This window comes from Malaya genurostris, chromosome 2 (assembly GCF_030247185.1).
Source record: "Malaya genurostris strain Urasoe2022 chromosome 2, Malgen_1.1, whole genome shotgun sequence".
Lineage (NCBI taxonomy): Eukaryota > Metazoa > Arthropoda > Insecta > Diptera > Culicidae > Malaya > Malaya genurostris.
Window position 1 is genome coordinate 193,185,474 of NC_080571.1, and position 18,039 is coordinate 193,203,512.

The following is an 18,039-nucleotide window of genomic DNA, read 5'->3' on the forward strand; positions in this document are numbered from 1 at the left end:
GACAAAAATTGAGTGAAATTTTTTGTCACACACGCATTTGCCGAACTGATTCGAATGGTATATGGAAGTTATGTTCTTCCAGCATTTATTGCTGTAAGTAGTTTAAATCAATATAATTATGGAATTGCTTTCAACTGGAAAATGCTGCCATCATTTGGTTTTCATATGTCGTATTCGAACGATTATGTTGCCAAAAACGAACCGTGCTAAAATCGGTCCGAGGCAAAATGTCATGAAAAAGGATACTGTACACAGTCTTTTTGGTTCTTAGAAATAATTGTATGTAACAGTATAAAAAATCGTGTTTTACGTTGCTCCCAAGCATTGCTTTGTCATGCAGCGCTCAAAACTCCTACTGCTGGAATAGGGGGAAAAGTCGTTTACACAAAAATTTCGATATCTCTGTTAAAAATGGACGGATTTTAACAATCTATGGCTTGTTGAATAGGTATTATCGTGTGAAATCTTAGACATATTCTGTTTTCAAGGTCAAATGTGACAGATACTGTCAAAAAACTGAAAATTTTGACATAAAACTTCGTATAATTGAAAAAGTAAAAGTCCGACCTCAAAACCATTCAATAGCGTTCTGGGTGACGGGGAGACCTTTCATTTGCGACTAGTTTGATCAAAATCGGTCCAGCTATCTCTGAGATCTCGAGCTCTTTGTTGACAACACACATACACACACACACGCACACACACACGGACTTGCTCAGTTAGTCGAGCTGAATCGATAGGTATATGACACTCGGCCCTTTGGGCCTCGGAAAAATTTTCTAAAGTTTGAGCGAATTCTATACCTATTTTATGTATATATATATATATATATATATATATATATATATATATATATATATATATATATATATATATATATATATATATATATATATATATATATATATATATATATATGTATATATATATATATATATATATATATATATATATTTATATATATATATATATATATATATATATATATATATATATATATATATATATATATATATATATATATATATATATATATATATATATATATATATATATATATATATATATATATATATATATATATATATATATATATATAGATATATATATATATATATATATATATATATATATATATATATATAAGGTAAAAATATACAAGATATCGTCAAACGTTCATGATATGGTTTGGATTATACATATAATAGTTTATCACGTTTACCAAATGTTACTTTTACATGCCGGTCTTTTCTCAGTTACACTCAATGACAACAGAGCAAATTCGCAATAATAACTGTTTTTTTTAAATCCTATGATATGTGAGGCATGTCGAAAATAAACACGTCACGTGGTGATACAGCCGTTATATTTATCTTGCGTTTGGAATTGATCTAGATCATACCTTAGATACCCAGGTCTGTGACTAACAAAACGTTACTATGTCAAAAACTGCATTTATCGTTTATCAGGAGTAGCCACAGTAGTAATAAATCTATTGATCATTAGTGTGATACTCTGGGTTTTTAGTCCTGATCAAAACGAAAAACGTCATAAACCAAATCACAATAATATCAATAAACAAAAAAAAAACAAAATCGAATTACGAATTCTCTATAAGTTATTTTTGTGTACAAAACAGTGTTATTCCAAAACTTTATATTTGGTATCAGTATAATATACAATTATGTATAACATTTCATGGTTAGTAAAAAACCATTCGGTGAAGAAAATAATTATTCAAAAAATGTATCTCTGAATATATAATTTTGTGATTGAGCTGCTGAGTCTCGTTAGAAGTTCCATATAAACTGCTAACGCACTGATTATTCTCAATCGAAACGATAAAACTAATCAACATATTCGAGCTACTTCGAGTTAAACAAATACTACAGATTGAATCATTGGCTGTTACTTTCTCTCAATGGGAACGCATGGTAGTAGTCGCATGATAAAATTGGGCATAAATTTATTACTGACATTTGAAATAATCGAATGCATGAATATATGAATATTTCAAGAATCATACAAAACATGAAAAATCCTTCAAGCTTAGACAACTATAAAAATATCATTCAATTACTTTGTCACTACCTAACGAGAAACAGACATAGAAAACGGTTGTTGAATGAATTAGTGATAAAATAAAACTTTGCAAATAATGTTTCTTAGAGAAAATACTCAACCCTACAACCTTCTTCACTTCATGTAACTGCGATGAGCATTTTTCACAATCAGCTTCTCGAAAATGAATCAAGCATTCTGGAAATAAACGCCTTTTTCTGATTTTATTCGAATAATGAAAATGTGAAATTTTGTATTTCCAGTAATTATATTATCAATATATATCGTTCATTTAATCTCAAATTAAAGCAAGCTGGTCGTTCATAGGAGAATTGATTATGAAATTAGGAACAGTTGATTAATTTTTGGTATAATTTTAGCACGTCATACTATATAAGAATTTTCAATTTACTCGGATTGGCGGTTCATAATATACCACTGCTGGCGATGGTTTTTTTAGGTTTGTATGACTAACAAGGACATCCGTACCAAGTGTCACGTCAAAATGTTCATAAGTGTTTAGTGTATGTCTTTCTAAAGTATTAAAAGATCAATCGGCGATTTCCACAATGAGTGAAATTATTAATCAAAGAAGTTCAATTAAATTTTGTGCGCGGAATCAAATTTCTGGCGCCGAAACGTTCAGTATGTTGCAAAAGGACTTCGGTGATAATTGTACGTCGCGAGCAAGTGTTTTTGATTGGTACAAGTTATTCAAAAAGGGTCGAGAACCTGTTGACGACGAACCACGTCCAGTACGGCCTTCAACATCCAAAAAAAGCCTTGGTATTACATTCGTGTAGTGGAAATTGACCTTCTGTTTCAACAGACTTCGAAGCCGATTCAGAGTGTACAGAACCATTGCATGGCTGGTGCTACGATTCTACTGATACTACGAATCCTTCCAGGTTGGGGCTCGAACATACGATAACTGGTTTGTAAGACCAGCGCCCTATGCATTGAACCGCCAACCCGGGACGATCAACATCCACTGATGATGAATACGTCAATAAAACCAGAGAATTGGTGCTCGAGAATCGACGATTAACAGTCAGAGACCTTTCTGGGATCATTGGAATATCGGAAGAATCAGTAAAAACCATTTTGAAAGATCATTTGGGACTAATAAAGGTGAAAGCACGGTTGGTTCCAAAATGACTCAATTTTTTCAATGACAACCGTGTTCACCTGATTTAACTCCGTGTGGTTCCTGGCTATTCAGCAAACTCAAATGACTGCTCCGGGGAAACGGTTTTTAGTCAATTGAAGGCATTAAACTTGAAACGCTACGCGCATTGAAGGCAATACCGCCAATTGACTTTAACAACTGTTTCGTGGATTGGAAAAAAACGTTGGCACAAGTATATTGGGGCCTGGAAGATTACTTTGAGGGGGACGAAATAGATTTGGAAAAATAAATAAAGACTTTTGAAGTTTTGAACAAATTCTTACTATTTTTTGCCCACAGTAGTAAACACTGGTCTTGCTAGTCAATAGTCGTGTGTTCGAGTTTTACGGACACTTAGAGACCTTCCTGACCTGGCTTAATGTTAGCATGATTAACCACTTAATTGTCCTGTACACTGCACTAGCACTAGCCGGGCAGTCGTCGTGACTTTGATTTGCTTTACTACACGAGAACTTTCACTAAACACATTTATTTACAAAACAGGACTAAACAACAAAATTTCCTTTACAGGATTGTGGTAAGCTTCACTTCTTCGGTTCTATGCTCCAGAGTTCCCGGTCTCTCGCCATACCAGAAGCAATTGTGTATAGAAGCACCAGACGCCGTCGTATCTTTGAGCGCCGGACAATTACTCGGGGCTCATGAATGTCAGCGCCAATTCAAAGGTAATATGCCATAGGGATAGAAACCATAACGCTGGATTGCCAACCCATTACCAATTTATTGTTTATTTGATTAGGTCATCGGTGGAACTGTACGCAAGTTTGGAAGAAAGACATGTTTGGTCACATCGTGATTATTGGTGAGTACTATTGCGGGGCTAAAATGTCTCAAAGTAATAAACAATTAAATTTATTTGAAAAGATTCTGCAGATTTCTTATAAAGTGCGGCAGACATTTTTAGTTGCAGACTTTTTATGTAGACTTTCGTCAAAATTTACAGTCTTTTGAAATGGCCGCGCTGTGTTTTTTTTTGTTCGCTAAGCAAGTTTTGTGTATCATACTTTATAGAGAAATGAAAACCTGCACACGGATAAAAATCTATTGCCGGTACCATGATTTTTTAATTATGAAATCATGAATCATTTCTTCTTATTAAATTTCATGAGCAAAATGACTGATATCACGAAAATTTTCATGGAAGATGTGGTATTGTTCATGATATCAATCATTTTGCTCATGAAATCATGACTTATTATTCATGATTTCATGATTTTTAATCATGGTTTGAAGATATTTGAAATTTTCCATGGCATCTCTTGTTTGAATGCACTTTATAAAAATCATATTATAATTCAAACTTCAATGTAAATTCTTATCAAAGGGTTATAAACCAATGGTTTCTAAAACAATACATAATGCAACACACTTCGAAAAATCTCTGTGATTTTACATCTTATAAGATGCACATAAATGGAGCGTTGCAGCTCACTAAATTTACCCGCAAGAACATGTAATATTGTGCGATTGGGGAATTACATGACATGAAATTTTTTGAAATAAAAAGAATATTAATAGCGACCGCAGCGAGAACCGAGAATATTTGGATCACAAAGTTCGTCCGTTAATCGACTGAGCCACCGAAGTACACATGTGCACACGATTTTTTGTATTTCACGTCATGATACTCAACACTATGCATCTCGTTGTTAGCTGAAGCGTACACAATTGCATCTCGTTCACGTCTAAATATAATATACACTGAGTTAAAAGTCTTGTTGAATTGTATTTCATAAACATCTTTTACGTCTACATGCATCCGTTCTTTTAGTAAGATTTCAATTTCGTTTGCTACTGATGCAGCGCTTGAAATCAATACAGCGACGACGGTAAATTTTACGGAAGAGATGAAAAAACAGGGTAAAATAAATGTTGTAGCGAACGAGTCTGCACTAAGAAGGTAAGAGAGCGAAATGACTATTGAACTTAGACTGTCCGTGACAATGAGTAATGGTATTTGAGCAAGGTTTCAATGATCTCAAGAGTGTACAGCAACTAACGCAATTTGAAGCCGGGTGTTGCTCTGATTGAAGATACCGAAGCCGGTGGACTTGTTGAGATTCGTTCCATCAGTGTCGTTTCTTCACAGTTGACTGTTCTAAATTTATTATTCCACGAATATCTTTTTTCATGAATGTGTCGAAAAACACAGTAGTACCAGAAGTATTAATATTCTGGGACTTGTAATCAAAATACAAGGACCAAAACCGCTTTTAAGAATTGAGCTCGACAAACCTATCGAAATTTCGAATTCTAAATTCAGGAAACGATATGAGACCAGCACTTCGAGACTCATCGTATAAGTCGACTGCATGGGACGTGGGCAGTCCAGTTTAATTAAATGGGTGTTTGCGGCGGATCGGAAGCAGAAGCATCCATACTCCATTACGAAAACTATCGGTACGGTACATACGGTACAACCTGATCAGGTCTTCTTGGTGGACACTCCACCACGATCAGGTTATTGTACGAAGAAAATTGATTCTTTGCTGCCATTTTTGTTTCAGGTGCCTTTGGAGTCGAACCAGACTCCGAGATATTTAAATGTGAAGACCTGAGCTATGGCTTCACCCCCTAGTTGAAGCTGTAATTGTGCTGGTTTTCGCTTCCTTGAAAATACAAACAGCATAATTTTCTCTGTAGAGAACTCGATACCCATTTGAAGAGCCCATGAGAACATGTGATCGAGGGTATCTTGTAATGGTTCTTGGAGATCGGCAGCTTTGGTTCTTATAATGGACACAACGCTGTTGTCAGCAAGTTGTCTTAGCGTGCAAGATGTGTTGATACATTCGTCGATATCATTTACATAAAAATGTAACTGAGTCGTAATGTCGACAAATCTCCATGCGCGAAATACATATGTTTCTCAGATAATAGATTAAATAAAAAGTTGTTTAAGACTGGCGATGCAGCTGCTCAGATAAAATTGAGAGACCGCCGAAAATGTACCTTCCAATGGGTCGACAGGATCGCTCTCGTCGGTTGAAAAGCAGGTTTAGCTTTTCGTTGACTATTTATTAGGGGCTTATTTCTGCAATTAGATGCTGTATGTCCCAGTTCATTAAACAAATAACAAAATAGGGTAAGCTGGTTGAAATCGGCTCAACCATCTCTGAGAAAATTAAGCGGTAAAAAATATCGCGGTTTGTCGGTTACGTCACTTATACTATTATATGTCCGGAATCAAAGATGAGAACAGAAAAAACAGAGAGAAGTGTGTTTAAAATTTGAAGCCATGACTGCAAGAAACAGAAAAAAATTTCAATTTTGCTCAAAACTGGTTCGATTTTTAGGCTATGCTAGTTTACGCCCGAATAAATTTCCCTGTTTTTATTCATTGAGCTATTTTTACAGGAATACCACACTAATATTGCTGAGAGTACACGTCACATTATAACAGATTTTTTTACTTGTATTCCGCCCATAAATTATTTAACTATAAAACGCATTCGTGGCTGTTTCTACACGTAAACACTCTTTGGGGTATGTTCTAACCCCAAAATTGAAATCTGTCTAAAATTACTGAATTTCAATGCATTTATGAAAAAAGGCACGGTTTCATTTTGAAACCTATCGCAAAGAAGTCTCTAATATAGTATTTGAGCTCAATAAATTTTTCTATAAAATATACATTTGTTTGTCAAACAAGTCCCTAAATACGTCAAAATTTTCCTTTTACCTTCATTTTGCTGTAACTCCAGTATTTCACAACCGATTTTTTACCGATTTTTTTTAATTTTTATGGCATTGGAAAGGTTTTGAAATTGTTTTTTTTTTGTTGATAAACGATAATTTTTTTCCTAGCCAGTTAAAAAGTGTATTTATTATGTTGTATTTGTGCGCAACAAATGCAAGTATTTATTAACATCATATGTTGGTTGGACTATGGTATATTATTTATGCAAAAGATAGGAAGGTGGGCTACAGAAGATGAGAAATCATGTGTTACTAGTATTAAACATTGGTGTTGCATGGTATAAATATTATAACATATTCCAGTATAACGAGTGTGTTTTGTCTCTTTTATTAGTTAAGCCAAAAATATCGATATTGCTTCACTCGTGTATTGATTTTTTCAATCAAATATTTGCTGCTACATACAACATAGACATTGCTATTGCTCAACAATGTTGCAACTAACAGTATCCTTTGAATTTTCTCGCTTTCTGTGTTTAGAATTTTTTTTCACAAAACAGGAATAATCACTTTTCCGTGTTTTTCGCTTCCAACAAAACATTTTAGTAGGCACTCTCGTGAGGTAAATTTCAACTCCAGGCTAAATTTAGAAGGTCATCGCTCAGCTGGTTATGTGAAATAAAAATAATGCACCAGTGTAAATGAAAGACTGGACATCGAATTGAATTATCGTAAAGGATGATTATGGTTATACTAAAACGTAATCAAATAACGGAAGTTTAAAGTAGCGCTGAGGTGAAAATATACTTCAGGAATGCGTTTTAGGGTTAATACTGAGCATTACGGGAAAAAATATTCTCTTCAGATATATGCGCGCTTTCGGAACAAATCTTTGTAATAATATTCAAAACCCAACAACCAGAAAATAAAATAAGTGTTCAGTTTTTAAATGAACTCTAATTTCATGCTGCTCAATTTTTATTTTGCATTACATTACGATCGATGCATATGTCAAAAATAGGGTATAAAATAATCATAACTTATGAACTTGCTTCTATAGAACACACACTGAAACGTGTTATAAAACTGATACAAATTGGTCTGTGGGGAAAATGCCATTTTATTGTTAGATAGTGAGACATCATGTTGTACACGTAAACCCACTCGGACTCCTCGAACAAACCAATGCTAAAATGCAAGCGCGAGTATTCGATGGACCTGGTACGGATGAAGTCAAAACGTGGTTAGTGGACACTCTCATGTACATGTGCAATCAAGTTATTTACGGTCTGAGAAGATAGCCATAACAAGCTGCCAGTGTCACGGATTAATGCAGATCGGAAAGAAGGCTTGCTGTTTTAATTGAATTAACACTCCACAAACAAACAGTGAGTAAAGTGTTAATTTTCCGTTTCATACATCTCCAACAGCTTTGTTTTTGCTGCATACGATAATGATCGTCCTGGTAGCTGAGCTGGTCACGTTTTGCGCCAACTTGCACATAACCGGTAGCGGATTATTATCGACTAAAATGGTGATGTCGTGGTGTTGGCTATTGTGACTCAAAACGATAGTAAATGGGATACAAAACACCTTAGTCCTGTAATAAATAGTTATCAACGACTACCACATTACTACTAAATATTGTATCTGATGGACGAAACCTATCGAATCAATTCCAAAAATATTGTCTGTGATTACTATAGCTCCGCACTGGTTTTAAAAACTCCAAGCAATGATACTTTTTTATGTACTTCTTTGTGGACTAAATTCGTAATACGTTATTAAACAACTTGTAGAAATTGCAATTGTTGTTTCTTGCCCTTGCTATTTCAGGTGAATATTATTGATTTTTTTAATTCATTTGTTGATTTTCCTCATAATCACATAGTAGCATCAAATAGTTTGAAATAATGTTTTAATCAAAAAAGGCTACATTTGAAAATTGATACTAATGTGAAATAATGATTCAATTCAAAGAACAACACTAGCATTATATTCATCAGCGGAATCAAACAAGAAATGGTTGTGCTGTGAGGTATTTTACAAGTAGAGTGCAAGCAGACCCTATCAGTTTGGATCGAAATCAATTTTCAGTTCAGCAACGCCATCGCACGGCAATACATTCAACATAACAAGTCAATTGTATGGATGCACAGTGCTACTAGTTTGGCGCGCACGAATTTTACATGTCTCTCATCTACTTCTGTGTGCGACATTCGATGCGGACTCGCCTGATTTGTTCGGGGAATGTGAGAACTGGATATTTTGTTAATATGATGTCTTTGGTTCAAGCTGCTTGACACCTGTAAACAATAAATTGGTATAAAGATTATAAGCAGCTGCTTATAATATGCGTTCTTCAAGAAATTATCCCTACTTGAAAGCTCGCGCAACGCAATTGAACGAACTTGTAGAATACTTTATTCAGCTTCTATGCAGTGAGAAAGTTCACGCGGAGCTTGTTCTATACTTCAAACTGTTAAAAATTACCACGTGTTTTCTTAAACAGCGAGAAAATTCACGCGGGACTTGTTCTATACTTTCAAGTTCTCAAAAGTTCCACGTGTACATTTAGGCAGCAAGAAAGTGAATCTTTTAAGTAACTTTTTTTTTACTTTCAGTATGTTCGAAACCCGACCTAAAAGGATTCTTAGTGTCAGTAGGATCGGTGCACCTGCCATGCAATAATTCTGTACGCTATGAATCGGTTGCGAAGTCTATCAAAACAGAATGTCAAATTCCACAAAAAGAATGTAATACCAAAACTTTTCAAACTTTTCGCATTGCGATTTATAAAAAAATATTCTTTGGTGTTTCTAATTTTCATAAAATTATCTTAATGACAGTTTGAAATTTCAATCACTCATTATCCTGTAATTTCGGAACGGCAAGCCAGATCGGAAAGAGAAATTGTATGAAAAGATATAATTATTCGTTTGAGTCTAGACGTGTGACAATTGACTAAGCATTTCGTGAGATGTCGAGGTGAGTTCCTTTTTAGAGTTTTTGGTCGGTTTTTACGGTACTTCCAGAACCGGTATTCAGGGACCAACATAACCCAAAACGTTTCGTATGGAGATGAATCAATATGACGAATTAATTCATCTCCATAAGAAGGGATTGTAAACTACATCATTCGATTTGAAATTTTTGAAAGTCAGTGTAACCATCTTTGAGAAATCATAGTGTGTTTCAAACAGGCGCGTATACAGGGGGGGGGTTTAGGGGTTCAAACCCCCCCCGAAACAAAAAATTATAACCCATGGGAAACATTGTGATATAAATTGTACATGTGTTGATTTATCACCATGTTCTAAAACCCCCCCCGAAAATTTTCTCTGGCTACGCGCCTGGTTTCAAACAATGTTTGGGTTCCTTCGGAGATCGAAAACCGAATGCCGTTGAACTGAAAATTAGTGTATTGGGTCATCAGCTATCAAAATTTGCGAACCCGATAAACCCGATTAAGTTATGTGAAATTGACATTTTCACACTAATCACTAATCATGTTCTGAACCGGATCAGATCTGATTAAAAACAATAAGTATTTATGGGTTCTTAATACCGTTAATTTGAATCTTAGATGAAGGAAATCGGTTATGTCTTCTCCGAGTAAATCGAAAGAAATTAGTTGTCACACACATTTGGTGATCTCGACAAACTAATTCGAACGGTATATGGGTGAAGGAAGTTATGTTCTTCAAGCAATCAATGCTGTAAGCAGTTTAAAACAATATAAATAGATAGGGTGAGGGCTCCCTATTTCATCTCATTTGTAAGGACGTCGCCTTCAAACCCCGATTTAGCCACTAAAATCACTGTAACTATTTCATATTACTGCTTCATTCGCCTTGCTCCACGTTGAGAATTGATTCACATTTCTTGAAAATTCAACTAATATTTATAAAACAGCTAAACACGCTAATGATGTTTTCACTACTCTGCTCCTAATTTCATCTCAATGGATTTTTATCCATCCTATCGTTGACCTTTTATTCATCCTATAAATTAGCAATGGCGACAGCAATCAAAACAAAATATTCCACTATTACACTCGCACCCGCATACGCATGGCTGCCAGATGGCTGACTAAACGCTGCCAGCTGGAAAAATATGGCTTGGCAGACATTCTGGTGACCGACTGCCTCACCGCTGCTAGATATACAACTCAAACGATACAACCGTACCCACCAGGATTTTTCCACATTATTATTATCGGTGAAAAATTTACTCGTTGAATTATCTAATTGATGGGGCAATGACTTACGGAGATCTAAAGAACTATCTTTTAACATCATTTTATTAGTGAAAACAGATAGAACAGATATAGACTTTCTATGCAAAGTAATACATATTTTCTATGAAAATATCTGGCATCTCTGTGCACAGCCGATGAAACACACACACACTTCACAGCGTTATGTTGGCGTATAGCGGAATGAAACCAGTGCTACTAGATTTGCCACAATGGTTATTTCATTAGTATTTAACACGTTCTTTCTGGTAATATTCGAAGCTGAAACAGTTTTATTAAAATATTCATATCAATAATATAATTAAACTAATGTCACGGATACCAAAAACATACTTTTTGATGATAATTTGAAGAAGATAATCAATTTTTGTTTTGTAACATTATGAGATAACTTGGCAACTTTGCGAAACCAAATGAGATGAAAACAAAGCGCAATCAAGTGAACGAAGTGAAAAACTTTCATCTCATATTTTTGAAGACTTTTATTGCTTGTCGGGTAATTCTTGAAGTTTTTAATTGTTAACTAAACAAGTGGCAAGTGAACATAACTAATTATGAAGTCATCCAGCATTCAATGGTAGTGTAATTGTGCGAAATAGTGATCATGTTTTGAGACGAGTCGATTAGTAGATATTCAGAAACATGACGAACTGTAAATCTTGAGACGAAAATGTGTCCTAAATTGAAAAGTGAGTTTATTTTATATGAAAAAAAAAACGATCACCGAAGAATTTAAAACCATTTCTTTCAATAGGAAAATGTGACAATAGCTTTTCAAATCATTTTAAAACATTTCACAGTTTGCTTCTGGTAGGTTGTAAAATATTATTAATGTTCTAAGTTATGAGGTGAAGGGATGAGATGGAAATAGGAGCTCAGATGAAATAGGGAGCCGTTGCCCTAATTGTTTTGAATTCGCGAAAATACTGCCATCTTTCTAATACATATGTCATATTTGAACGTTGCTATGTTGCCAAAAACCGTGCTACAATCGAAACGAGGCGAAATGTTACGAAAAAGAATGCTTAGAAACTTTGTGTTTTAACTCTTTACTCTAGAATCACAAGTCGAGTCCGGATAAAATTGAAAAGCAGGGTATGGGACTTTAATTTGAATCTAATCGATTAAGTGGTCTCTGAAAAAATTGAGAAGTTTGATGCAGGTGAAATTTAATAGCAGTCTATAGGACCAAGATATTATTCATTGAAATCGAGGTTTGTGAAAATTCGTCCAGGCAATTTCGATAAAAGCGACTACATGTATTTATAACATACACACACCTACATACTGACATTTGCTAAGGGGCTGTCCATAAAAGACGTCACGCTTTTTTTTGACGATTTTTGATTCCCCTTCCCCCCTTTGTCACAAATTGTCACAGAAGCACACAGAACCTATGTCACATGCCACGAATTCAAAATAAATAAAATTCATCTCAATGCATTCTCAATATGTATGAAAAACCATACAAATATGAGGGAAAAATCGATTTATTACATGCTGTCATTAAATCAAAAAATATCCATAAAACTACAAAATCATCGGAATTATTTTATTAATATCAATTATATAAATTAACAAAAGTATGTGGTTGGAATTGATGAAACATTTAAATCATATGTTTTATTCCTCCTAGGGGTACACAGATATATTATTGTAAAGGTAAAGGTAAAGAATAATATTTCCTTAGTGTAGCATACTGGGCTGATAAAATAAGGACCAAAACCTCATCAAAACGAGATCACTGCCGCAGAATCTTTTCAAGGTCAGTTGATCAGTGAATTTTAAATCACATTGATCAATATCGGTACTGATCTTCCGTTGGGTAGTGATTTTGAGCTAAAATGATTCTTGATTTATGTAAGTTCAATCATTGGATGATTCGATAAGCTTTGATGTTGGTGGAGGAAAATCACATATGATCAAGATAAGACATGACATGATCTACGTCTGAAATCGTTGATCTCCCGCCCTTTTTCAAATGAAGTACAATTGAATAAACTGCATCAGAATCAGATAAGAGAATTTCTTGTGATACACTATTATCAATGCTAGAAAATCAATTTACTGAAAAAATTGTCAGTGCATAACTTAAGTTAAACCACAGACTAACAGACATGACAGTATGAGTAAATTCTTATAAAAAATAAATTTTCGTGATGCAGTAGCTCCACCTATATTGTACTGCGCGAACTATTTACTATCTGTACACCCCTTGTGTTATGTAAAAGTTTTTTTAATAGTTGGTTTCCCCTCGTTTGTCAACACCGATCTGCTGCTTGCAGGGATGCCTGATTTCATCAAAATATTTGAAAATGAATCGTCACAATAAATTATTGGATTACATTGATAATATATTTAACTTTTTCGCGATGTTGGAAGGTAACCATTTATTTGACTCAACGTTGTTCATCTAGACTATTTTTTATTGTGTCGGTAGTTTTCACCAGAAATTAAGTGGCGGCAGACCAGAAGCAAGTAAATATTGTAACAAAACGGGTTCGATTTTGTCTTGCGTTGGAGGATGAGAAATAGGCACAATTATGTATATAGTTTTGGGCATATGTATTAAATCTGTATCCTGCATGAAATTCGCTTGGACGTATACAAATCAATAGATTACAGGTAATTCTGTATGAATGGCAACTCTGTTGGTAAATGAATAAAATAAACACAGTCTAGATGACAGACAGGATGTTTTTGATAGGGTAACGTGGCGCCATCATGACACATGTGAGTACTGTCCCAAATAAAGGAATATTCGAAAAGACCGTTAAAATGATTGAAGAATCTACTTTGAGTGTCCTGTCTGTTAGTCTGTGGTTAAACCGTTTGAAGGCATCCTTTTCTTATTTACTCATATTAGGCAAAATTTATTAATTTCGCTAATTTACTCGCTCCTCCGTGCACTTTTGCTGATCACAACAGAAATGATTTCCTGCATCACTCATTTTCGAATTTACAAGAAGAAGCTTTACATCAACAAATACACGTTTTCCTATAGAATGTAAACGTTTATTGTGGAGATTTTTTCAGGAAATAGGGCAAAGCAGTAATATAATTAGGTAATTCAAAAATGCGCTCATTGAAAATATTGGACGTCACATTCCAAAAACCTACCCCCCTCCCTCCTGCCACAAAAGGTCACGTTTTATGAAACACCCCCCTCCCCCTTGCGGCGTGACGTCTTTTATGGACAGCCCATAATCTCAAAGAACTGATTCGAATGGTATGTGACGATCGATTAGATAGTTGATTTTCGCAGTAATTGCATAACATTTACATTGCAGTAATTAAATCATATATCAAACCTGTTTTAATCCACCTAGAGGTGTAATGATTCCTTTCTCACATCATTCGTATTCGCATATATAATACTGTAGGATTCTACTCAAAATGTTTCTCTTCGATTTTTGAAAGAAACCAAATATATTATTTAACTAGTATGACCTACAGAATGAAATAGTTCTCTAATCGCTTGGGCCATCCACAAGAAAACGAAGTGAGTTCCACTATTGTAGATACTTCCACCAGAAACCGAGAACCGGTATAATCGGCCATCAACTAACATGATGTACACACTCCACTAGTTTTGAATTTCGAAGCCTATATACGATTTTTATATCGCACTCTAAGCGACGGTGTAAATTGAATCGGAAAAATATGCTTAATTTTTGGTAGGAGCATGAGATCTTTCATTTGAACCTAAGATTGGGAATAAAGGTTCGGCAATCTCTGAGGAAAGTGAGTAAGATCCCTTTTTAAGTAGATGACTATTACGTTTCATCGTTAACCGGAAACCGGGAACCAGGATAGCCGGAATCGGTTTGTTTGACTGCCTACTGATAGCAGCTACCAATTGGTGTAGTTTTTAGGCCAGTTTAGAAATTTGTTGACGGTTTTTGTTTCGCCTAGTTAAAATATTTGACACGTACACACCTACACACTCCTGAACATCGCTTTATCATGAAGCGCTCAAAACTCATTATATTCGGATAGTCACTGAAAAGGCCACTTTCACAAAACTGTCAATATCTCCGTTAAAAAAGAACGGAATTCAACAAACTACGACTTGTTTGATAGGTAATACAAGGAGGTGTCTAAATTTTGGAATCCATTTTGTTTTTAAGGTCAATTGAGACTGATATTGTAACCTAATCTTGTTGAAATACAACAGTATATGCCTCCGTGTTTACCTTTTCATCTTCTGAAATGAATACTGCGTCCATCAAATCATAGTATTAGGTTTAGCTTACGTGCATCCAAAATAAACCAGATTATAGGCGCAGGTAAAACGGGAACATTATTCGTACGACTGTGCAAACATTATCACGCATACGGTAAATCAGTGTTTATAAAAGGCTCAACTATTACTAATGTTTTTTTATTCTTAGACTCTAGCGTTTAAAATTTTGACAGCAATATTTTTCTCGCAAACTAATATTAGTATAAAAGCAAAGGTTAAAATCTTTATAATCGAAACAAAATAAAGATTATATATTAGTTACAGTAAGTTTCTTAGTTGATCGTCAAACAAACTTATTTTGTATGAAAGGGTTCATGGCTCTTTTACTGCTATTAATTATTATCCGCATCCGACATCGGGTTCCGATTCCGGAATTTGATGGTATTAAAATTTTCAAACAGTCATGTAATTGTCGACGCAATATGTGGAACAAAATCTACACAGCAGGACTTGAAGCTTTCCAAATTTGTAAATGTTGGTGGTTATTGATCAAACATTAGGTACACTGATCCAAACTTTCCGCATACAGAAGGATAGGAAGTAGTGGTCCAAAACTTCAAAAAAAGTTGTATGGATTCCTCCATGATATAATCGATTTCCCGGATTTAGATCTAAATTAAAAATCATGTTAGGTCATACATAATTAAAATCTTTGGCGGATTCGATTCCCGATAGCGAAGTTTCGATTTAACGTATGGGAGTTTAAGTATAGTAAACATAATAAGCCCATAAGGATAACGTTCCATAAAAGCTTAAAAAGGGTGTGCTCCTTAGCAGAAGCAAACATTGTACGATACAATATCATTTCACTTTAAGTTTCGTCTTCGAGAACCCTACACCATTTGTAGTGTTTCGTGTTCAAAACAGCTTTGTTTATCTCAATATCATTGCTTCATCAAAGGATGATGAAGTACTGAAGATGTGATCAACAGATTAGCGACGCTACTTTGGTGTCTAATCAACTTTATGTACATTTATTAACCGCTAAAATATTGCTCGTTTAGTTTTTGCAATGAATTACGTACAAAACGCGCGAAACGAACGAAAAACGACTTGTTGACAAAGGTCGCTTATATTGCACCGACATGAGAAAATATAATAATTGGTTCTGTCCAACTGCAAGAAACAATCAGGAACAGAGTAGAAGACGAGCAAGACCAACAGCATATCGTGAGGACCACCAGGTTAGTTTATCGTCGGCCTCCTCATGTGTGGTAAACCTGCTTTACTTTACTGAGTAATTGAAGTTTATTTATACGGATAATTGGAAAAATATTACGTAGGTACCGTACAGCTCAGATATTTTGCAGATGAAAGAATGGTAGTCAACCTTTCTCTTTTCCGGTCCCACCTATCGACACGCTTGGATCTTACACTTTTCCTACGTGATGATTAACTAGGCACATGTGATCGAACCGAACACATGTTAGCGCATTTTAGTAGCAATGTGTCAAATAGTTACAACTGTATAAATTATATCCATTGCAGTCTTCATCGAAGAAGATTTACAAAGAAGATAATATTCTCTCGTTAAAGCTTACTACATCATTCTATTCATTCGTTAGATGTGGCATCCTATAATTCTGTAATAAATGGCCATACATAAATTATCGTCGCTTTTCTTCTTTCGTTGAAAATGCATCCAACTGATTTGTTTCTCCACATTTGCTAACACTTGCCGTCAGAAAGCTCGCACGCGAGTTTTCGTTAAGCAATAATATCATCTATCGTTTGGCCACTGATTTATTACCGCCTTTCAACCAAAATCCACTTCGAGATGTGTGATTTATATACTTTTCTCGTTATGTGCATATTAATGTCTTAACATTATACATATTAATTCAGCCTAAACTAACGATAAACATTTTCTGTGGCTGGTGTAATGTGGTGAAATGATTCTGTCATGATAAGCTCGATTCAAGACATTGGATGATTGATGATGACATTCAGAGCCAAAAAAACCTTTCATCATCAATCGAAAAATGAACATCGGAACAAATCAGTACAAGTGTCACGATCTCCTGGGTTTAAGAAGATTTGGGCGTTTAACAGTGATCTTAAATGTGAAGCGCAGGTTTATAAAATTAATATTGAATGAATATTTGAAAGCGAAAATTATAGAAATTACAAAGCCATAGTACTCAAGGAAGAGCAAGTATGTAAGGATGAAAACCGGGAAAGTGAAACGTGACCGTGTTCATATGGGTAATTTGATGAGTTCTAATTAATAATCTTCTACCAGTGGAATCGAACTTTAGCATTATATCAATGCAAATCGTTCGAGTCTCAAACCGACAGCAGTAAGTTACGAGAAGTCTTATTCAATGTAGTGTTATTTTCTCTCTATATGTAGCAAGTTGTGTGATTGAATCTCCAGCTTATGGATATTTTACTCAGGGTGTAGGTGATACAGACAACACCTGACTCATCGATGGAAAACCATCAGGAGGACGGGTATAGTTAATGATATGACCTGGGTTCGACTCTCAACCCAGCCCATAGATTCAACAATTCACGAGAGTATTGACTGTCGTTCCATAAAATGATTAATCAGTCTTCAGATCTAGAATCCTTGTCGAAAATTACACGACAGCGTCTCCTTCGCTCAGTTAGTCAGTCAGTATGATGTCAGCATCGTCATTGATA

The 18,039-nt window shown here is 34.9% G+C and overlaps 1 protein-coding gene across 3 annotated transcripts in view; it reads left to right on the top strand.

Moving 5' to 3' along the window:
• The window catches only part of LOC131432977 (protein Wnt-2), a 74,609-nt gene that overhangs the window by 29,013 nt on the left and 27,557 nt on the right, over positions 1-18,039 (top strand). For all 3 annotated transcript variants that reach the window (XM_058599665.1, XM_058599666.1, XM_058599664.1), the window contains 2 exons: positions 3,761-3,915; positions 3,990-4,052. In XM_058599665.1, the coding sequence (XP_058455648.1) occupies positions 3,761-3,915; positions 3,990-4,052 (218 nt within the window). The remainder of the gene's footprint in view (positions 1-3,760; positions 3,916-3,989; positions 4,053-18,039) is intronic.